Raw genomic sequence first — 22,957 nt, forward strand, 5'->3', positions numbered from 1 at the left:
GTGGAATCTCCTCCTTAAGTGTTTCAGTGGGGGTAAAACTTCGACGCTGCTGATCATCTCATCGGTTTATCTTGCTTCCGTGTTAGAAGCTCTGAAGAGAAGTCTGTGCTACAGGCATTTCTCCTCTCACTTTCCTTCTTTTGTTCAATTTCTTTCCACATTTCTCCAGGGCTAGAGGGAACTGGCCTGCCTATTTTCCTGCTTCCTTGATGGGACACTTCTGTATATTATCTTTTTCTCCTCCCTTAGGTGGAAGACACTGTACTCACTCCCAGGTGTTATAATGGTAAACTGATTGCAAGGAAGGAGAATATGATTTATTCTTAAGGAAAGAGAATGAAAGTTATTTCCTTAATTTCTTTATTTTCAGCCTCTCATCTGTAACTTCCTGCAGTGTCAAAGCGCCTAGTGCTTATAGCCCACAGGCAGACGTGGATACAATCATAGTGATCATAGCTCAAATACTGAAATGCTTTTTTGACTTCTTGGTAAATAGCCACAGTTCTGGTTCTCCAAGTGCCCTCACTGCCACCTGGGCTACTCTCACCCTTCTCCTGGGGCATCCAGACTTCCCCGGGGGTCAGTCATATAAGGGGCAATGTCCGGCATATGAGGGAGCCTCCAGGACCCTCTCCAACATCACAGCCGACGTCCTGTCTGCTGATCACTGCCTGTTCCATACATGTTGTAAAATATGGGGACTGTCACCCTCGAATGTTCTTGTGTGCAGTTACTTCATGGCTTCGGATCTACTGTGAGTGTAAGAGCCAGGCAATCCGGACACTCCACACACTCACTGGAATCCACTTTTCCTACCAGGGCCTGATTAAATTCAGTCTGAACTCGCCCTCCGTGTCGGGGAGAGTCCGGAGCCCCTCTCCTGACGTATGAGGCTTTCTACAGTTGGCATCTCCTGCCCCTCCCTGCCTTTGCTCTCCTTGGTCTGCACCTCTGCCTTTAATTGAGGGTGAAATCTGACTTCCTTCTTTGGTTACTCCAAAATCTCCATTTCAATTTAAATACTGCTTAGGTGCCATAAATGAGAGATTTCGGAGTCCTGGGGCGGGTTCATGCTGGGGCGTGTGCATCCTCCTACCTGTATCCTGGCTTTCCACACCTCAGTTCCCAGGGCAACAAATGATTTCTGCTTTCTTGTGCAGATGCTTCCATTTACATTTGTGCTTAGAAAATTCATTTCTGCCCAACGTAAACTTTTCAAAGAAGGTGTTCAATATAACAGGATGTTTTTCCGGAGAGTTATTTTACCACCTGCTAATACAGTATTAGCATATTTTATACAACATATTGTAACACAAATGTGTTGGAATTGTATACAAGTCATATATATTAGGTTTCTATAATTCATGTATGTTTTTGGACGTCACTGGAGTTCATTCTCTTCATTTGTTAGCCATTTTGAATATATCACAATTTATTCATCCTCCCCCATGAAATGCATTTCCAATGATATGTGACTACAAGTGATATTGTTGTGATTATTCTTATATCTAACTCCTGAAAAATAAACTATATTTTAATATGTTATATCAAGCTAGACCTGAGAGGAAAGACTGCACCACTAGAGGATCCTGGGTTCTTAGACAGATGGTTTGTTGGAATGAGATTTTGAGTTTTCTCCTTTGGGGAGGGAAGGAGGTTGCTCAACGTGTGGGAGAAACACTTGAATGGATATTTGGTGACCAGAAAAGTTAACTGTGCTTGAGACTGGTTAGCTGTTCCCAGACCCATTTTCTCTTCCTTCTGAGATCACAAGTCACATTTTCCAGTCCACCTGAGAGTTAAGAGTGCTCACCTGACTGAGTTCTGGACCAGTTTGAGAACTGGTTCACAAAATAACCCCGTACCAGAATCTATTTCTCTTCCCTTTCCTCAGTCACCTTGAAACCCACGTGTTGAAAGTGACAGAATCATAAGATGGAGCAGGACCCGGATCCTTGATCAATGCTTTGAAGAGAGAACCCTACAGACCCGTGTTACTCATTTTGCCATTAAATGGGAAAGAATGAAACTTGTATCACGTTTGAGGCATTCTCCATGTCTGGGTTCCTCTGTTACAGCATTTGGCATAACTTAAAGGATGTGCCTTCTCTGCATCTGTTTCCCTTCTCTTTACATGAAAATAGCAGTAACCGCCTCACAAAGTCACGAGATGCAGACCACATGGGAGGTGTCCGGTGTAATACTCAGCATGGTGAAGCACAGTAAACGCTTTTTCCTTTTCTTTTAGGAATTTTTTGAGCCTGGAAGAGGTATGAGATTCTTTCTAGCTAATTCTCCCACTTTTGTGGAGAATATTGAGATGTATAAAGGACTAATATACTTTAATATTTTTGTGTTCTGGGGACCCCGTTTTTCAATAAGAATGTGAATGTTAATTTGTGCTATAACTGAAAAGGAAATAAAATTTTCACTGAGGCTTTTCATTACCCCCTGAAAGCACTCTATATTAAGTGAAAAAATATAAGGTTTGGACAAGCACCTGCCTTTCATAAGTATGGAAAAGTCATTTCTTGAACCGCAAGTGACATAATTAATGGAAGGAGAAAAGACTGTGGCCACGTTACAGCTCTTCTTCTCTGAACACTCTGGGGCGTCACACAGGTGGACGGCTCCACTGCACGTGCTTTTGTGACCATGAGCTAAGAGGAGTTGCATCAGTGATTGAAGGAACACAGAGGATTCTCAGATCAATACGAACTGCACACAGAAATGTTCCAACACTGCTCTGTTCTGCAGCCAATTTCTTTTCACACTTAGCATAAATATTAATGAATTTTGTAAGTCAGGAAATGTTTAATGACCAAGAGTTTCAAGCCAAGTCAAATTTTTTATCTTCCTCCACATTTTTGTGACTTGATTGCTTTGATTTTCCTTTTTGTCTCCCTTTATCTCACACAAAGACAGAACTGTCACTATTCCCACTATGTAATAAAATTTTATCACTAATCTGATGACTGTCACTACTTAGAATATCAGCAGAGTGTCGATCTGGATCAAAGGGAATGTGGCATTTCAGTGAACAGTTCATTCTGAAATAGCCATGTGGTTTTGAGTTGAAGTGTTACAGGTTGTTCAGTAAGAACTTTCCCTCCTTAGTTAATTTTGTTATCTATGTTTACAGAGTGTTCCTGGGGGTTCAGACTTCGAGATTTCACCTTACAGTGGCATGAACATAGTTTCCAGTTTGGAGATCACAGAAAAGCATTATTACTTTAAGGTCCCCTAAATTATACCTCTATCTGCTACAGCGATTCTAAGCAGTTTCCCTCACTTTGAATTTATTTCCCGTCTGGTTGTGTGGTTACTCTTCCCCTGACTTATCTTACTATTGCAAAATCTCCCTTTCTTTTCTCCAAATGACACTGTATCTGTTCAAGCATTTAACCAAAAAAAGAGTTTTTTCTCCTCCGTTTGCAAGTTCTCTGAAATTATACAGAAGTCATGAGTATCTTCTTATCATCTGAAACCTGTTCCTGCTATCACTGAACACACATATTGTAGTCTTTATTTTCTATTTCCTTGAAAACACTCTTTTCTGTCCCAGTCTCAAAATCTGGGCCATATTTATTTTTCTACTATTTTTCTGCCGTCAACCTAAGAGGCTAGCAGACCTTGGCTCTATCATCTGTTGCCTGAGAAGGTCTTTGAGAAAGGCATTCTTGGGTTGTCAAATTGGGAAGAGACTGGGAGAATATTTACTTCTCAAAGAGAAAGAATTTGTAATTGCAAGTTTTCTCAAGTAAATGCTTTAGAAAGGGGGAGGTCAGGAAGTAACCGATCTACAGTTTAGCCAAGATGAGGGAAACACTGTTGTTCTGATCAAGTGTCTCTCTGTTCGCTGCGCCAAAAGTAAATCTGATACGATATGTCTTTTTGTCTCTTGGGGGGTCTAAATAATGTCCTCAGATAAGGAGTGTTTGTAGTCTCTGAACCATCTGCCGAGTCACCAGCATAGAAAAGATCTTTATTCCATTGTGTCCTCTCTGCAGTCTGATGGTGCTCATTTGTGAAATTGTTCACTATGAAATCCTTTCCTAATTCATAAATGTCTTTGGTAAAAACAGACTTTTAAGGGGAAGTGTAGAGGGGATGTGTGGAAGGGATTTGGATGGTCCCCCAAAGGGCCTGTCATCTAGTAGTTTTCTTTCCTTCTTTTTCTGTTTTGATTGGGGAGGTAATTAGGTTTATTTATTTATCCTTGGAGGAGGTACTGGGGATTGAACTCAGGACCTCATACATGCTAAGCATGTGCTCTACCACTTGAGCTATACCTTCCCCTAGTTTTCAAAATGAGTTTTCTATAGGAGCCAAGATTATTTCAAAACTGTTTCCAGACCACTGCAGGGATGGGAAGATTTCAAGATCTAGTTTTCCTTCTCATCCTAAAGCCTGACTTTTAGAAATCAAGGTTATATATACACCATTCCATTTCAAAAAAAATCTGTGATTTTCAATGAGTGCACTTTCTCTCTCTCTCTCACACACACACACACACACACTCACACACTCTCTCACTCACTCACACATACTCTCACACTCAGGAGGCGCGTGAGCTCCAGGTAAGATCACGGTCTATAATGGCTCACATCTCTACCATTTCCTTTCATATTCTTTCATTCGTCTGTTTTACACTGGTTTGTTGAGAGTCATTATTTTGCAAATTCTTGATGCTCTGAGAAACACGGGGAAGCAGAGATTGGGTATTTGAAGTTTTCACACTCCAGAAAAAGATAAAAACAAGCAATAACATTACCAGAGTGTGGTTTAGTATGTAACAAAACAAGATTAAACTAGCCGTATTATGAACCTTTTAAGAAAAGAGCAATTATGATGTACAAGTTGCTACCTTATAAGGATGAAGTGAACTCAGTTTTCATTCTATAAGACAAAAAGATTGAAAAAATAATAGACTCAATAGGTTCTGATCTTTACTTTGTTGTCTGTAAACACGGCTTCTTCGATCCTTGCCATCATTTTTTAACAAGCTTTTGAGCAAGTTGAACAAGTTTACTGAAATGTAAACTCAAAATCAGAAGTGGATACCAGACTCTTGGAATTGTGGGGGACGAAAAAAGAGCCACAGCTGACAGCTGCAAGGCAAAGGCTGTGAAAGGAAAGGTTGATAAGGACAGTTTACTCTTTTTATTTCTGCTGCCAATTTTAAATCCACGTGCAGTGGCGGGAAATACTTTTTCTTGGATGGCATCTCGATTTTGGATAGAGGTAATGGAGTAGGTTGGGCCCCAGAGTTCGACAAGACACAGTTTGTTGAAATTTGAGATCTTCCATGTCTCTCCTTATAGCTACCATTTCAGAGTTGATTTCTCAGTTTGGATTTGCTATTCTCTTCTTTCCCATAAAATATTTGGAAAAATTGAAAATTCATTTTTATGGTGATTAAAAATGACAAAGCAGTTTAGGACTAAGGGCAACTCACCTGAGGGAGACTTAGCTCCTGAAGAGGACATCCTCAGGGTCCAAAGGGAAGCTGTTCTCTTTGTTTCTTGACTAGTAGAGAGCAAACATATTTTGTGGCATTTTTATATCCAAGGTGGCATGGTTTTTGATAAATCTAAATATTGTGGACCCCAAGCCACTAATTGTAGTAATAATTTGCTTCTCTATAATTTAATAAGGAGAAATAGGAAGCGAAGAGAAAATGAAGAACAATGAAATAACTTTCTTAATGTGCTCAGGGTCCTAGTTTTTGCCTTAATTCCCACCATTTAGGCTTTTCTTATTAGATCCATAAAATCCCTGGTCCAGAAACACTGTGAAATGCAATCTTCAAAGTTGACCTTTGTGCTCCAGGAGAGAAAATACACTCGGAAGACATGTAAGAACTATTTTCCTGTAACTGTTACGGCATTTTCCCTATTGCATTGACGTATATTTCTTTGCATATATTTTCTAAAATAACTTGAGTTTCTCACGGAAGTAACAAGGTCTTTTCATCTGTTTCTTAAAATATCTGGAATAACTATGAGCTGATCATAGAATGTTGCCAATGAATCCAAACATTCCTAAAGTATCCTGTTGTCTAGGATTTAACATTCTTTACATTTGTAAAACAAACAAACAAAAAATTCAGTGATATATAGTCTCATATCCAAACAACAAATGTTGAAAAGGATAGTTTAATTCTACAGATTCTACACAATGTGTTTAACGTGTTGGACAGCCAGAGTGAAAGGCTTAAATGATGCTTCCCTGTTCAAAACAAGGAGTGGTTTCCATGATCTCCATGGGATTAGATCTGGGTTACAAACTATCCTAAGTGAATCAGCAGTTATGTTTTTAATTTGCTGGGGTTTCTTTTTTTCCCCTCCAGATTTACTAAAAAAATTACCCAAAATAAAATTCTAATTGGCTTCGGTCCTTGGAGGAAGGTAAGAATGTTACATATTGTGTCATATCTTTGGAAAGGAATAGAATAGAAAATCAATGAGAGACCTTTCTTTTCTGCTCTTTTCTTCTGTTTATTCACGGGAGTTCTGATAACAGACAAGGTACCCAATCAACTATTTTAATAGGATTTGAATTTCCTTTTCAGTGACTCAGCTAGTATTTACCCTCATCCCTAACACTCAAGCACCCTACCTTCTTCACAGTTATACCACAGGAACTAGAGTAATAACAGGCACGTGGTAGGTGTGTGATTAATTTCTGCTGAATTAAACTTACACAGATTTAAGTTTAAATGATCTTATTCTATATCAGATGTTGGCGAAATTCTCAATCTTGGGCTTTCTAAGAAGTTCTTAGCTTTCAAAAGAAGTTCTTCATTTTTAATTCATATTCCATGGAGTGAAGACATCAGTTTTAGAAGGAAACAATTCTGCGATATATCTCATTATTACTTTGTTCTGGAAGCTTGGCCAAGATTCTCAATATCTATACTCGATTTAATAGCAAAAACCTCTGTTGCTATAGAACAAGGATGACTAATGCTGACCAGGACCCTTTCATACACTGATTCTTAGTGTCCTCTTTGGGTGTAGAAAGAGATGCTCCTAATGTTTGCTTATGAGATCTAGGGAACAATTTCAGCTGCTTTTCTCCAATATCTACTATAACAGACCATGGAAAACTTGTGGATGAATTCAGAGATAACTCTAAGCTACACAGAAGAGAGAGACAGAGAGAGAGACAGAGAGAGAGAGAGAGAGGGAGAAATGCAATCTGACTTTTTAACCTGGGATGTATATACATTGAAATTTATGAATCCTACTTGAGGAGAATGGCTTTTCTTTCCTTCAAGGCACAAATAAGCTAGATAAGGTAATTTCTGAGCATGTTATTATACTGTCATTATTACTGTTTGTATATATTTTAAATAATATATGGATCATGAAAGCACCTGACCGCTCTGGAACTCAATACTTTTATGTGTAAGAAACTAAATATTCTCATTGGTAATTTCAGTCTAAAATTTTGTTTTGAATTTGCCATTACATTGAGACGCATTTTTCACATTGTAGACATTAAAACAGTACATGTGATTATATAAAACACATACTTCTGGAATATCATGCAATTACTGCAGTATGACTTTCAAACTTGGTCACTTAGCAATTTATCCCATAATCCTATAACTGTTAAAAGTTTTTGTTTTTTTTTTTAAGAAACTGACCTCGGGAGGAACCCTTAGATGGCATTTTTGTATGACAAGGCATTAGCTTTTACTAGTAACAATATCTTTGAACATGGTACTATTCAACCAAGCATAGAAATGTTCTTACTCTTAATAAGCCTCAGTAATCAAGGAATCTTTTCTTCCTTATTTCAACAACACAAGTTAAGACAGAAGATCTGTGGACTGTTTTCTCCTAAGAGATCATCTGCAATGAAGATCCTTCTCTTTTTCTCTATTTTGTTCTTTGGTGTCTTCGTTCCACCAGGTAACATGAATATTATTGCCAGAGGGGTAAGCACCAAATGAGCAGAGTGTCAGGATTTTTTTAAGTGACTATCATTCACATTCTAGAATCATTATATTATATTAGCAGGACCACACTATATTTATTTACAGTCCCTAGATAAGAAAATATTTGAGTAATTTTTTAAGGACATACTCTAGTAAGGGCTGGAATTCACTAAGTTTGTCTGTTGTTGGAAGAAAATAGTGCTATCATGATTGCCTCGATCTCTGAAAAGTATGCTTATTTAAGACTCAAATTCTGCTAAATTTAATGTACTAACATATCTGAAAGAAATTGAAGTGGAATGAATTTATGTTTGGAAATCATTCATCCCACATTTATAGTATTGATAGCAGAAGTTAAGTGAGGTTAAATGGCATGCTACAAGTTTTATTATATTCATAAATGAGACTAGTGCACATCTACTCATTTCCAGTTGAAATCTTTATCTTGCTGCTTTCCCTGAATCACCAAGATATCTGTCATTCCTGAAATTGGAGATCACCCAAAAATAAATCTAAATAAAAAATAAATCCTATTCTCTCACTGCTACTCTGTTCTGACACTCACACATAAATAACTTCTTAGCTTACAATTTCTTACCAAAAGCAGACAAGTAAACAGACTTTAATTGATAATGTAACCCATGTACTCAAGGATTGCAGTTAATTTCAGTAAGATTAATTTTTCCTTCATCAACTTCATAAAAATTCATTGGAATATGCTTACTAAAATCCCTCTACTTCTAGAAATTTTCCAAGATATTATGCAGAATTATATAAATTTCAGTAAACACTGCTGCCTTTTCTTCCTAGTAATAATGATTTTCAATACCTAGCATCTGTTCTGCCTTTTACCCACATTAATTTATTACTCTTTATGATAGCCAGGTGAGGTAATCTTAGGAATGGCCCAATCATTTACTTATTCAACCCAATTTCAAAGAAATGTGCACTATTTGTTTATCATTTTCTAAAACCTTTTCTAGTATATAGGACCATGAAGTAAAGGTAAGTAGGTCAGTGTCTTCATTTTGGAAGACATTTTTGTCTTTAACTTCTGAAATAATTTTTTTCTTTTATAGAGGGCTCTGACCAGCCTGTTGGCAATTCTATGTCATTATCAAAAATCAAATGTCGACGGAAGTTAGAGAAACTATACTCAGAGACACGTGATTCTTCCACAAGATTTGAAAACATACAGTATGGCACAGAGAAAGACAACAGAGGTAAATATAAAACAAATGGCATTATATCTTGCCCATTTTAATTACTGTCTGTCAAATGAAATGAAGGAAATGTTCTAAGTATGGTCTCCAGCCCAGTCCCCATTTACATAGCTCTTCTTGTCTTTTACTTTCTAGGCATTTCTTTACACTAACAATGAAATATCAGAAAAGGAAAGTAAAGAATCCCTTTTAAAATTGCATCCAAAAAATAAAATAAAATACTTATGAGTAAATCTGACCAAGGAAGTGAAAGACATATGTGGAGAACTACAAAATATTGACTAAAGAAATTAAAGATGACTTAAATAAATGGAAAGATATCTCATGTTCTTGGATTGGAAGAATTAATACTGTTAAAATGGCCATACTACCCAAAGCAATCTACATATTTAATGTGATCCCTGTCAAATTACCCAGGGCACTTTTCATAGAATTAAAACAAATAATCCTAAAATTTATATGGAATCACAAAAGACCCAGAATTGTCAAAGCATTACTGAAGAAAAACAGTGAAGCTGGAGGAATAACCCTCCCAGACCAGACAACACTACAGAGCTACAGTAATCAAAACAGCATGGTATTGGTACAAAAACAGACATATGGATCAATGGAATAGAAGAGAGAGCCCAGAAATAAACCCATAAACTTTCAGTAAATGAATCTTTGACAAAGGAGGCAAGAACATACAATGGAGTAAAGAGTCTCTTCAGCAAATGGTGTGGGGAAAACTGGACAGCTGCATGTAAATCAGTGAAGTTAGAATACTCCCTCACATCACACACAAAAATAAACTCAAAGTGGCTTAAACACTTAAGGACAAGACACTACAAACCTCTTAGAAGAAAACACAGGCAAAATATTATCCAACATAAATCTTAGCATTGTTCTCCTAGGGCAATCTACCTGAGCAATAGAAATAAAAGCAAAAATAAATAAAGGGGAACTAATTAAACTTATAAGCTTTTGCACAGCAAAAGAAACTATAAGCAAAACAAAAAGACAACCTAAGGTATGGGAGAAAATATTTGCAAAAGGTGAGACTGACCAAGGCTTAATCTCCAGATTATATAAACAGCTCATACAACTTAATAAAAAAGAAAAACCCAGTCAAAAATGAGCAGAAGACCCAAACAAGCAATTCTCCAATAAAGACATACAAATGGACAATAGTCACATGAAAAAAATGCTCAATATCGCTAATTATTAGAGAAATGCAAATTAAAACTACAGTGAGGTATCACCTCACACCAGTCAGAGTGGCCATCATTAAAAAGTCCACAAATGATAAATGCTGGAGAGGGTGTGGAGATAAGGAAACCCTCCACACTGTTGGTGGGAATATAGTTTGGTGCAGCCGTTATGGAAAACAGTATGTAGATTCCGCAAAAAACTAAAAATAGACTTACCATATGATCCAGCAATCCCACTCCTGGGCATATATCCAGAGGGAACCTTAATTCAAAAAGACACATGCACCCCAATGTTCATAGCAGCACTATTTACAAAAGCCAAGACATGGAAACAACCTAAATGTCCATCAACAGATGACTGGATAAGAAGCTGTGGTATATTTATACAATGGAATACTACTCAGCCATAAAAATAATACAATAATGCCATTTGCAGCAACATGGATGGACCCAGAGAATGTCATTCTAAGTGAAGTAAGCCAGAAAGAGAAAGAAAAATACCATATGATATCACTTAATGCCAAAATTCACATCACTCTCCAAATCCAGAGGATGATAAAAGGATATTCAGTGTAGTGTAGCCTCAAAATCTTCTTTACTTAAAATACTTGCAAAATAGATTAATAATATTCCTACTTTATTTAAAATGACATGTATGTTTAAGTCTCTACAAAATATTTTACCAAAAAAAGATGGACAAGGGTTTGATTAATTACGGAGTTAAAAGGTCTTTGAGAATGAAAGCATGTTTACAGACATCTGTGGCAGTGGTTCACTCATTCTGTCCCACCTTCTAAATATGTCCAATAGGACCTGATTATATTTGCCCAGGGTGGTAGATACGTATTTCCTAAGACAGTATCTTTCATATCTTTCATGATCTTTACAAAAGTTTTAAATGTTAAGAAGATCTTTATTGCGTTGAACCCAGACCTAGCTTTGCATTGATCTGCACCGTTTATTTGTTGTTTTGTTCTTTCGGGACACAGGAAATGAATGAAAACCTTCTGATACCCATATCCTTACTCATTCCCCGTGATTTTTGAAGTTACAAAATCAGATAAATAATAGTGCAAAATGAGACTGGGCAAAAAAATTTTTAAGTTTCTATAGCTTCAGAAACCTTAGCGTGAAAGAGAAAAAAAAGGAAAGTAGCACTGAAAAATTAAGAGCATCGCTGAAGCGTTTATTATACTCATCCCTCTGTTCATTTCTATACATTATATTCATCTCCCAAAGCGTCCGTTTTTAACTGGAACTTCTCTTGGAGTTGAGGGTGGGGTGCAGATCCAAGAGGAATTGAGATACTTAATAAGAATAAAGCAGTATTTTTCAGTATTTTAGAACTGCTGAAGTCAGGTTACAATGAACAATGAAATCTTATGGAAGAGGAAAGCAGTCACCATATAACAGAAACAAGCATGAATAACGTATGAAGAAGATGGAGCTTGGACCACTCATATTCAGTGGCTCTAGAGGATGAGCAAGACAGACAGAGGAGGTAGTAATACATCACAAGCTCTCCAGGTATCTCTCGTGGACTCATTGCCTAATCACCTGAAAGGTGTGGAGGTGGGACACGTACCTTAGGAACTGGATGTTTTGCTCATTTTATTGATTAGCTCTCTGATACAGTCAGAGAGGAAAGATTCCAAGGAAAAAATGAGATGCTCCCTTTCCTTCGTCTCCCCTCTGTGGTCTGTGCCTCTGTGTTTGTCTTTTAAATCTAGGCATTTCTCACTGGGATTATTAATCCCATCGTCTCACTTTCTTTCAGACAAAAGTAAAAGGCACTATGTCCCCCTTAATCGGAGTCTCGCATGTACAATGCTTGGCGGTCAATGCAAAACTACATGCAGTGAAAAAGAATTTAGGATGATAGACTGTAAAAGACCGACGACTATTTGCTGCATGAGAGAGTGTGACCCTAGGACGTATTGAAGAGTCCCATTCGCAGAAAGAAGACCAGCACGAAGCGCCTTCTCATTACTTCATTACTTAGATTACTTCATCCACAGCCTAGTATTTCCGTTCATATATGTCTCTAATAAATAAAGAATTAAATAAAATATATTTCAGCCTGAATCATTCATGAACATTGTGTCTGCTTGGAAGAAAGAGTTAGAATACAGAGGAGAGCTTTGAACTTGGGAATAGCAGCAGATAGGAGAGAAGTCCCTGATGGAACTACTGTGTTCAATGAGGTTCTGGGGACAATTCTATGTGTGAAAAGCACGTTGTAAATGATTGGTGATGTAAAGCAAGCATTCTTCGAGAAGAGTCAAGAATGGAGAGAGAGGTTTTAAGAGACGGAAGGTATGTGTTATCCCTGAGCTAGTGAAAATGGTTACAAGAGTTTTGAAGTATTACGGAGTCCTTATAACTTTTTCATCTTAGTTACACTTTTCCTCTGCTTATTGATAGAATTCTTACAGTAAAAATAATTCAAGAGCATAGCCAGTCTTTTGAGAAAAAAATAAGGCGTTAAGGATAATCATTGTTAGGCAAGTAGATTAATCTCTCTTGATCTCACTTTCCTCGCCTATATCATGAAAGGATTTGATGAGAATCTTCAAGAAGCTCCACGTTCTTTACTAATTGATGGCACAGATTTTATGACTCTGTGATTCATTCTTCCGAGTTTTGAATCCGGTTTTCTAGAGTAATATGTGGAGACTTTCAGCAGTGTTAGCATACCAGGACCTTGTTAGAAATGTATTTGTCAGGCTCCATTCTAGACCTACTAAATCAGAAGTGCTGAGGTGGGGTCTTGCAATCTGCTCTTAGCAAGCCCTCTAGGGGATTGTGCTGTAGCTGAAGTTTAACAATGATTATCCTAGAAACTCTCCTGACTTTGTGGTAGGAGAGAGTCAATTAACTGTTCTGGGTACTGTGTAAAACCTGCAGCTCTCCCTCCACCTGAAATAATAGTCTTGGACAGCATGCAAATTGGATCAGAAATCACTTCTGGTTCCATAAACAGAATTAAAAACATTGGTCCTAGAACTGTGAAATCAGATGGTATAAGAAATTCATAAGTCATACTTAAAAACCTATTGTGTAATTCCCCATACTCATTAGTGACTCCAGAATGATCATGTTCATTTAAATAATTACACATTATGTGAACTGAAATAAATCATTCAAACTCCCACCCCCTAGTTCTTTGTAAGCAGACGAAATATCAATGGAAACTTCTAGCTTTCTAAAATCCTATGGTTCCAATATTCAATAACTTAACACTAGGAGCATCAGAATATTTAGTACTATATGTAACATGTAATAGAGGATTTGTATTATTGCAACATTTTCACCCTGATGTTTTAGCAATCCAGACACATATCCCTTTAAAGTCCCTTAAAGATTGTGTTTTTATGAGAGTCTATTTAAGGTGACACAAGCAGGTTTTACTTTTATGGAAAAAAATATAATAATAATTTTTGTGACCCTGTTCTTTGAACATAGCGCTATTCAACCAAGCATACAAATGTTCTTGCCATTGATAAGCCTCAGTAGTTAAAACTACTTCCCAGGAGAATCTATAAATAAAAGGGTTCTCTGTTTCCTTATTTGAAAATAGCTGACTTGAAAAAGAAGATCTGTTGGCTCTTTTTTTTGCCCCCTAAGGAAACTCTCTACCATGAAGATCCATCTCTTTTTCTTTATTCTGCTCTTTTGGGTCACAATTTTACAAGGTAACATGAAAATGTTTATGGGTATACTTCTGTTAATGAATTTGAGGAGGCGTCCATTTTTCCTTGTTAAAAGTATTGTATTAACATAGAGATTAAATGGTTTTTATGCTAAATGCAATGTGGTACTCTAGAGTGAACCCTGGAACAGAAAAAAAAAAACCAATAGTGGGAAAACTGGTGAAATGTGAATAAAGTCTGTAGTTTAGTTAACAGTACTATAGTGATATTAATTTTTTAGTCTTGATAAATGTACCGTGGTTAAGTGCGACGTTACCATAAGGGGAAGCTGGCCCCTATGATCTTTGCAACTCTTCTGTAACTCTAAGATGATTTCAAAATGGAAAGTGTAAAAGACCTGCAAGATCTCATCTTGCTTCATCATCCTCATCCTGAAACAGTTAGTCAGAATCGATGCTTGCTGGAAAAAAATATTCGTTAGCATCACCAATGGGTACATGGTAGACAGTTCAGTTTAGAATAGAGCTCTATTTTTCTTTTTCTTCTTTTTAACCTCCGCCAGGATACTACTTCCAGTCTAGGAAGACTTTCCTAATATTCTGTCCTTGGTACTACAGGCAAACCATGTCCCTTGTTGGCCTTTCTTTAAATATTTCTGGTTGCTACCCTCCTGTCTCTGAGTGCTGCAGATCACGTGAATGTTTAGGGTACTCGTACATGGGTGATATTTTTCATGAGATTTTCTTCCCCTTTGAGGATTATCTCTTCACACCAGGTGTGTAACCAGATTCCCTTCTTCTGAACTAATATGTAAGTATGAATTGTACAGAAATGAAAGAGTAAGGTTTGGAGATGGAGAGACCATTGAATCTCCTCCCTTCTTCTTAAAAAGCTTACGGTAGAAGAGTGAGTTCAGTCTTCCCAGTTTATAATAACGGCCCTGAAATTATGCTCAATTCACTAACTTTCAGAAAAATGTTCTTTTGTAGAACCTGGCCGACATCTTTAGGATAAATGGAAATCACAATAGTACCCAGGAGAATGAATTAACTTATTATTTCACTGTGAATATTATAAAGTCCATCATGACAATCTAACACTTTTCACATAATAAACTGAGAAATTATCACTTAAAAGTTGCAAGTGGAATAAATTCTTCTATATAGGGGCCAAACATCAATGAAGTAACAAAGTAATACAGTTCATTGTTAATTTAACTAAGAAAGTAACTTCCTCTCCCTCCATTCAAAAATTGTCACAAAAGGGTCTCTGGATTTTTTCCAGCTCTAGGAAGGGCCGAAAGGAAATTCTACACAGATTCATACAGCTTATAACATGTGATAAGTCTTTTTAAATTTCTTTTTTTTTTTTAATTTCAACAATAGCCAACATGACTAGATCACTATGCCAAGTGTTTTTATGTTGTGTTAGCTTATTTTTTTCCCTTATAACAGTGCCCCTGGTAATGACTAATGCTATTTATGCATTTATGAATGAATTTATAATTATGTGTTCTGAGACTTAGAAATTATAAATCTCTTGGAGGATACAGTGGCATAGATTAAAACACTGATGTGATTAACTTTTTGTATATTTTCTCTTATCTTTTCAAAGTGAGGCCATTGTTCTTGTTAACCACATGTGTACCAAACTTTTAGAGAACTGCTACCATTAGTGATTAAAAAAAAAAGTAAAAGAAATATGTCAAGATATAGATTTTCTTCACAAAATCAGAAGAGGTGTCTATGGAATAGAGACACTTAGACAATAATACAGTGGTAAGAATGCTGTCTTTCATCTTATAGCTCACCAACATATGGTGGTTGAACTAAACTGGATAAAATTAAATGTCTTATATACAACTCTTAGAGTCCCTCAGTTGTTTTTTTATATTTCACCTTCAGATGGTGGAAGTTCTGACTCAAAATTGAGGTACAAAAACTCATCCTTTTCCACTCAGACTGTTACAGATGAAAAGATGTCTAGATTAAAGGTCCTTACATTTTCTACGCAGGCAAATTTCCACTGAAGTCACTTCGTTTTCCCTCCTCATTTTCTCAAGTTACATAAAGGCACCGAATGTCTAGAAATGAAGTCTTGTTTCACTCTCATCTACTGTCTTACTCTATCTGCCAAACTGAAAACTGCATTATTGCCAATAATCACTTTTCTTTAAGCCTGACATGGACTGTGGATAGGAGAGTATAGTTCTGCGTTCAGAAGGTAGTCATGACTTCCCCCACCCCAGGTTTCCAAGAAAGTTAAAGACAGTCTAAGGCATAAAATAGCAAGTAAGTGAAAATAAAAGGAAATTATTTTTTAAAATAATTTTTTAAAGATACTTGAGGAGCTATTGTGCCCATTTTTAGGTTATATATTAAGTAGAGTTTTACATATGGGTTTAAAGAAATCCCCGAACATGTGAAAATGTTATAGGCATAATGTGAATGATATTATCAAGTGCTTTGTGAGAGCAACGGAGACATTATTTTCTTGAAAGTGATCAACAGAGACTTCAGAGAGAAGACAGTATCTGAACAATGGATCTGTGGGCAGAGGCAATACATGTTTGGCTCATCACAGCACAGAGGTTTTCAGTGAGGGCAAGGAGATATGATGTGATGTCTGGAGACCTTTTAGGTTGTCACAACGGGCACTACTGGCATCTAATGGGTAGAGCCCTGGGATGTTGCTAAACACTCTTCACTGAATAGGATAACATCCCACAAAAGAACAGTCCAACCCAAAAGGTCAACAGTGCCTGGGGTGAGGAAGCCTGCCCTGGGGACGGTCATGGAGTGTGACAAGAAGTGCACCAAAGAGTTGAATGAGTGGATGGGTGCTTGCAAAGATGAGTGTCAGTGGTCCAAGGACACGAGGGGAAGACTCCTATTTAGAGGTCAGAATGAGGAGAAAGAAGACAATAATATTTTCAGAAAAATGAAATTAGACAAAGAAGGGATAGAAAGGGGGTGAGGTCAGTTTAGGGTGGAATATTGGACAACAGTGTAGTGTCACATGTGACAGAACTCTTGTCTGAAATGAGTATAATTCAGGTTTCTATCACTGGCGAATCATACATAGGCTTGATAATAGTAATTTCCCCAGAAACTGCAGAGTAAATAATGATATTTAGAAGTTTACATTTAAACTGCTCAGAGTAACCATGCATATTTTTGGCTGTATCTTGTATCATATTCAGCATTGCTTGAGTTATAGTGAGAAGACAGCTAATTTTAACAGAAGAACTAAGTTTCATATTAGCTGTTTGTACCAACAATATGGAAGATGTCATTCTGAGTCTAGAGACCCATGACTAAGTACCATCACTCACCACCAACTGGAAATGTAGACACAATATCCAGGCAGAAAGGCCTGGCCTATAGAGGAACTATTTGATACCAAACCTTAATGAATAGTAGAAACTAGTGGTAGGATTCATTTGCTTTCATACCATGAATATATAAAAAATATTTGAGTCTGCCCTGTGGTCAGCCATTGGCAAAATTCAGAGTTCTCCCACACCAGTTCTCTTTAATCTCACAGCATCTTAAGGTAAGTACTTATCAAAAGTGATTTGTATATTTAAAAAGACCCCCAAAACAAAAAGGGCTTCTCAAAGTACATAGGTCAACGCATCAAGTGAAATATGCAATTAAAAGAGATTTGGCTTAGAATGGATCTTACAGTCTATCAGTCCAACATCTCCCAGTTCCCCAGGGATCTCCAACTACCCTAAATGATCAGCTTTAGTGAGAGGCAGTCTCCAAACTACAAGGCAAAACATGGAGCTGGGAGCACTGGTAATTTTAGAAATCATGCAATGGTCCAAAATGGCCCGATCTTGTAGTCATTCCCTTTTAAAAAAAATCAATGCTGTCATCAGATACACAACTAAGTTAGTTCATTTCTTGGGGAAAATAAATCTCAAAATATACAGGGGAATTGGAAGAATTCAGACGAATTGCCTAACAGTGCCTCTCCTGACATTAAAGAAAAGTAAAATCAAGCTGCAGTAGAAATCTCTTGAAGGAGAACTCACTAAGCACAACATTCAATCTAAGTAATGTTTGTGAGAGCAGGAGGTGAATTACGTGGACTTCTTTTAGTGTTGACTTTGGAAATGATCTCCCAGTTGCTCTCCAGTCACTTGTAAGGAAGGAAGCTGGCATACTTCACTTAGGTCCCAGACACTTTCTAATTTCCAGGATTTACTTTGCATCAAAGGACAGTACATTCACTTACACTTTGCTCAGGAAGATTTCCCCATCATAAATTAGAAGGGGACTTTTTCTCTTGCCCTACTCCACGATCTCTTGCTTCTCTCCTTTTAAAATAAGGGCATGTCATAGCTAGAGTGCTAATTTCAGCCATTCTTTCCTTCTTACAGCCAGAAGGAGATATCCTCACTATGGTAGCTTGGATTTGAGGAGAGAGTGCAGAAAGGGCAATGGTCGATGTAAACTTCAGTGCCGTGAAAGTGAAATTAGGATTGCTTACTGCATGAGACCTTCAACTCACTGCTGCTTGCAGAAGTAACGGTGGCAGAAGACAAGAGAGACACATGCTCCGAGAAGAGGGACCAGTGTTACTCAGTATTCCTTCACGTGCTTTCAGCACAGCCTTCCAGGCCTGTGTATCACTGTCACATACAAAGAATGGAATAAAATGTAGCAGTGAACCATTCAGAGGTGGTTCTATGTCATACACGCATCTGGTGCCTTTACCTTGCATTTTCTCTGGACGTCTCGGTACCGGAAGGAAGCATATTTTTATTTTACGCAAGTTCTTCAAGAACAGTTCCCATTTCTATGGGCCCTGTGCTCGCTGACATAAGAAACCCAGGTCACAGGTACTGACTGATTTGACTTCTGAGATCAGATCAAGCCTCCAGGAGCAACGTGCTGTTACTTTCTTATTAAACACTGTGTACAGATTATCCCATAGGAAAAAAAATATAAACCCACTGGTCCCGTGAGACTAGAGCACAGATCCTTCTCGTGAAAGCACCGGGCTGGAGTGAGAGAAGGACACGGTGTCAGAACGGAGGAACAGAGGAAACACACAATCAGCTCCAGTTTCTCTCCGCATTTCGTATGTGGTGGAGAAAAATGTGTGTCAGGAAATTGAAGAGGGAGTGAAAAGGGAAGGAAATAATTTCATAGAGAAGAGACTGCCTTTATTATTTTGACCTAGGAAGCCAGCAACTAGGACTGGCAGCAGAACTCAGCTCCTCGGTCCTGAGAGATGACCATGGCTCGGGGGTCACACACACGGCAGAGGGAGAAGGCGGGGTCTCTCCCCCCTTCAGCTCCTCTCCACCTGCCTCCTCTGAAGGCCACTGTAGTTTCCCCCAACAATGCTCTCATCAGCACTTCTGGATCATGCATTTTCTACTCAAAAATGCAAACTCTGCTTCTTTTATGAGTTCAGGAATACAGTTTCCTCATTTGCATTCATTCAGAATTCTTTTTAAAAAAAGTATCATCAATACCACAACATAGTAATCAAACAATTAGGAAATTCTCTTCCTCCCAAAATAAAATGAAGTCATCTTTTGGTCATTTAACTGAAGGAAAAGGGGATTTATTGAGTGGATACCTGTAGGCCAGACTCGGACTCAGAAAGATACAAGGATTTCCAGGCCCCTGCTACATCCTTGACATTTTTATTCTGGTGTCTCATCCCATGTTCCAAATGCAGATGAGACCCCAGCAAAATGTATGAGGAAATAAATTTTCCCTATTAAGATAAAGCTTCTGGATATATTTCCATCACAAGGGATGGTTTCAGTTTTAGTTTTATCTTAATAGTAGCATACGAGTTCCCATTAAGAAACAATTACTTCCTAGGCATATATTGGAGCCTTGCATGCATGATCTTTCACATTTGAAAAACTTAAAATAGACTTTGATGGTCCAGCGTGTTGCCTTGCAGTGTAAATGCCTTCAAAAGTATGTTGACAATATTCATGGAAACAGTTTCTCAACCTCAGCATTACTGATACTTCAGTCCAGGCAGTTCTCTGTTGTAACAGCTCTCCTGTGCACTGTATCTTTAGCAAGCAAGATGCTTCTTCCCCATTCCTAGCCTTTACCCACCAGGTGCTAATAGCACCCTTTCCACCAGTTGTGAAAACCGAAAATGTCTACCTACATTGCTCAGTATCCCCATGGGGCTCCACTCTCTACTAAACATTTAACGTACAACCAAACTGTGTTTCCATGTGCATATCTAAAGTGGTTTAGTTTTTAATAAATTACTCTATCAGTAAGTATTTTCGTGCCTACTGTGTTACAATATCCAGCTGTATTGGGTAGGAGGTAACAAAGAATCAGAAGAAATCATAACTGTCACATAAGGGTTTATATTTTGGCTACAAGAATAAGCTACCATAACAAATGTTTAAGAACATATATATATAATTAAGTGCTACAGTATGTTATGCAGAGTGCTGAAAGGAACGTTTGCTCTATTATATATATTATGTATATTATATAATATATGTATATTAAAAAAATTCAATTAACAGTGTAACGTGGAAGGGAGAAGTACTGAACTAATGATACTGTGAAGCGGCAATGAGTAGGTTTAAAAAATTGAGAAAATGAAAATTACAAGTTTTTAAAGACCTATAAACACCATCTTAATGAAAGCTTGGGAAAGTCAATCTGATCTTAATAAAGTAAGAAAAAAAAGACAGGGGAGCAGAGCCCCTAGGAGCCAGTGGAAGCTTAACACTGATGTGAGCTGCAAGCTGAGGACGTGACACATTTCGTGCAAGTGAAATGTTTGTATCTGGGTCTCTTTCTGAAACAGCTGACAGTTTGTGCTGTAAGACATCCTGACATGTGCTCCACCTCCCCCACCCATGGTCTCATGACTAGACCAGGTTTATTTCCCTTTGGTACAAAGCCACCCGCCCCCCATAGGAAAAGTCAGGCTGATGACTTCAGATGTCTTTCTTGATTGCAGCCAGAAGTGAGCTTGAACCAAAGTACAGATTTGAGAGATGCCAAGCAGTGAAAGGCACATGCAAAACATTCTGTGACGATGTTGAGTATGACTACGGATACTGCATTAGATGGAGAAACAGGTGCTGCATATAAATCCTGGAAATCAGAAGCACCGCTGGGCATCCCGGCGCGGAAGAGAGATGCATCTGACTGGCCCAAGAGTAGGTAACAGGAAAATGCCCGCAATGTTTAATGGAAACACGTACTTTTAAATCTTAAATGCTACTGTTTACATCAATAAAAACAATTTACTGTCTCTAGTCTGTCTATTCTTTGCTCACTTGTTTGTATTTCAGATGGATGAACGTATCAGTGAAGCAATGGAACAAACTCGCATTGTGCTTATAATCTCATTTGGGCCACATACATTCTACTTCTCTCTGCTCACAAGCAAATTACGGGGTAAGTGGAAGGATTCTTAAGAAATGATGGAAAGTAACACAAAAGCAGGAAAGGTTTCTCAAAACAGAAAGGCACATTAGCATTTGATCTCTTTCCCTCGTGTGTAAGATGAGGCTGAGGAAGACTTCCTATTTGAGATAAACACAAATTTATTTATGTGGTTCGTTTATAACAAGTTCTCTGGTGCCATGCCATGTTATACTCCCCCTTGGGGGGGATTTTTCCCATAATTCTCATCTCAGGATTTAATTAGGGGTCAACATTTTCTTACAAATCTTTCTTTCTTACTACAGGAACATTAAAAGTTTGACTCCTGACCATGGTGATTCAACCAAATAACCCTCCTCACTCCCCGACTCTCTGACAGGTTAGAGTCAAAAAAAAAAAAAAAAAAAAAAGAGAGAGAGAGAGAGAGAGAAAAACAAGAACACATACAAAAAGCCAAGCTCAGAGATTTCTGGTTCTGATAATGTGACAGAGAGATGTAATTCAGAACCTTTATTGCTACAAACAGTCAGCGCTTTTAGATACGTGCAATTTTAACTTATTAATTACCTACTTATATTCACTAGAATGAGGTAGCTTTACATACTAGACCAAAGAAGAAATCAAAAGCCAGAGTGATAAAAGCAAGCAGGGAGGCAGCCCAGCGTGGGGTGGGGGTAGCGAAGCTACAACAAACCCAGCGAGTCTTGAGGTTTTATACCTGGGCTGTGAGAGTCATAGTCTTAATTCTACGCTAGGCAGGTAACTGGAATGAACACTGTTTATGAGAATGACATGAAACACTGCCGTCACATGAGGGACATATAGGAAATTAAGAATGTATTAATTTCTATATAATTACTAAATCACTATATGTAAAACAGACATCATGAAGGACCTACTGTATAACACAGGGAGCTATATTCAATTTCTTGTAATGAGCCATAACAGAAAAGAAGCTGAAAAATAAATATGTACGTATGTATATGTATAACTGACTCATTTTGCTGTACATCTGAAACTAACATTGTAAATTGACCACACTTCAATAAAAAGTAAGAAGTAAAAAACGAGTATATTGTGGGGGAGGGTACAGCTCAAGCGGTAGAGTGCATGCTTAGCATGCACAAGGTCCTGGGTTCAATCCCCAGTACTTCCTCCAAATATAAATAAATAAACCCAATTACCTACCCCCCAAAAAGAAAAAAGAGAAAAAAATCATTAAAAAATGAGTGTACTGGTATCTCATCTGGGGACCCTGAAAAAGTGAGTCACTAAATCGGTCAGAAAAGAGGAGAGCAGACTTCAGCTGGAGCAGCAATAGAAGCTTGGGGGGGAATTCACCCTCACCCCCCCCCATAGGAAGATGAGAAGAGCAGTATCATTAAAACAGCAATGAGAATCAGAGCCATGAACAAACCGCAGAGCTGTAAGTAAACTCAGAAGGTGGTGAAGACAGACCAGCCACTTCAAAGGAGAACATATTAACCATCAAGCAGAACACAGAAGCCACAGCAGGACCCTGCAGGGAACACAAGAG

At 37.8% G+C, this 22,957-nt stretch overlaps 2 protein-coding genes and 1 long non-coding RNA gene across 5 annotated transcripts in view; 2 read left to right on the forward strand and 1 right to left on the reverse strand.

Annotated features, from left to right (window-relative positions):
* The window catches only part of LOC140687583 (uncharacterized), a 49,848-nt gene extending 43,861 nt beyond the window's left edge, over positions 1 to 5,987 (reverse strand). Inside the window, exons 1-3 of one of the 2 annotated variants that reach the window (XR_012061973.1) lie at positions 5,745 to 5,987; positions 5,459 to 5,529; positions 4,925 to 5,125 (exon numbers count right to left, since the gene is read on the reverse strand). This is a non-coding gene — a long non-coding RNA (uncharacterized lncRNA). Of the gene's footprint in view, positions 1 to 4,924; positions 5,126 to 5,458; positions 5,530 to 5,744 lie in introns of those variants that run through there. The other variant, XR_012061974.1, reaches the window with a different exon arrangement.
* Positions 5,988 to 6,106: 119 nt separating this feature from the next.
* On the forward strand, positions 6,107 to 12,446 carry LOC116284694 (beta-defensin 112-like). The gene is made up of 4 exons (XM_072944684.1): positions 6,107 to 6,410; positions 7,820 to 7,922; positions 9,028 to 9,171; positions 12,139 to 12,446. Exons 2-4 carry the CDS (start codon positions 7,868 to 7,870, stop codon positions 12,300 to 12,302), a joined length of 363 nt encoding a protein of 120 aa, XP_072800785.1. The 5' UTR covers positions 6,107 to 6,410; positions 7,820 to 7,867; the 3' UTR covers positions 12,303 to 12,446.
* A 1,529-nt stretch (positions 12,447 to 13,975) lies between these two features.
* Positions 13,976 to 21,123, forward strand: DEFB110 (defensin beta 110). 2 transcript variants are annotated; one of them, XM_072944685.1, is made up of 2 exons: positions 13,976 to 14,056; positions 18,405 to 18,719. In XM_072944685.1, exons 1-2 carry the CDS (start codon positions 14,002 to 14,004, stop codon positions 18,551 to 18,553), a joined length of 204 nt encoding a protein of 67 aa, XP_072800786.1. In that variant the 5' UTR covers positions 13,976 to 14,001; the 3' UTR covers positions 18,554 to 18,719. The 2 variants fall into 2 exon arrangements, with proteins under 2 accessions (XP_072800786.1, XP_031544223.2); XM_031688363.2 differs by lacking the exon at positions 18,405 to 18,719 and adding an exon at positions 20,990 to 21,123 and having other exon boundaries at positions 14,002 to 14,056.
* The last annotated feature ends 1,834 nt before the right edge of the window (positions 21,124 to 22,957 follow it).

This window comes from Vicugna pacos, chromosome 20 (assembly GCF_048564905.1).
Source record: "Vicugna pacos chromosome 20, VicPac4, whole genome shotgun sequence".
In the NCBI taxonomy this organism is placed as follows: Eukaryota; Metazoa; Chordata; class Mammalia; order Artiodactyla; family Camelidae; genus Vicugna; species Vicugna pacos.

Excerpts from the sequence above, each read along its gene's own strand:
- LOC116284694 (XM_072944684.1), top strand. The coding sequence starts at position 7,868 with ATGAAGATCCTTCTCTTTTTCTCTATTTTGTTCTTTGGTGTCTTCGTT. Across the intron at positions 7,923-9,027 it reads TGGTGTCTTCGTTCCACCAG|AGGGCTCTGACCAGCCTGTT; the intron begins GTAACATGAATA and ends TTTCTTTTATAG. Across the intron at positions 9,172-12,138 it reads CACAGAGAAAGACAACAGAG|ACAAAAGTAAAAGGCACTAT; the intron begins GTAAATATAAAA and ends ACTTTCTTTCAG.
- DEFB110 (XM_072944685.1), top strand. The coding sequence starts at position 14,002 with ATGAAGATCCATCTCTTTTTCTTTATTCTGCTCTTTTGGGTCACAATT. Across the intron at positions 14,057-18,404 it reads TTGGGTCACAATTTTACAAG|CCAGAAGGAGATATCCTCAC; the intron begins GTAACATGAAAA and ends TCCTTCTTACAG.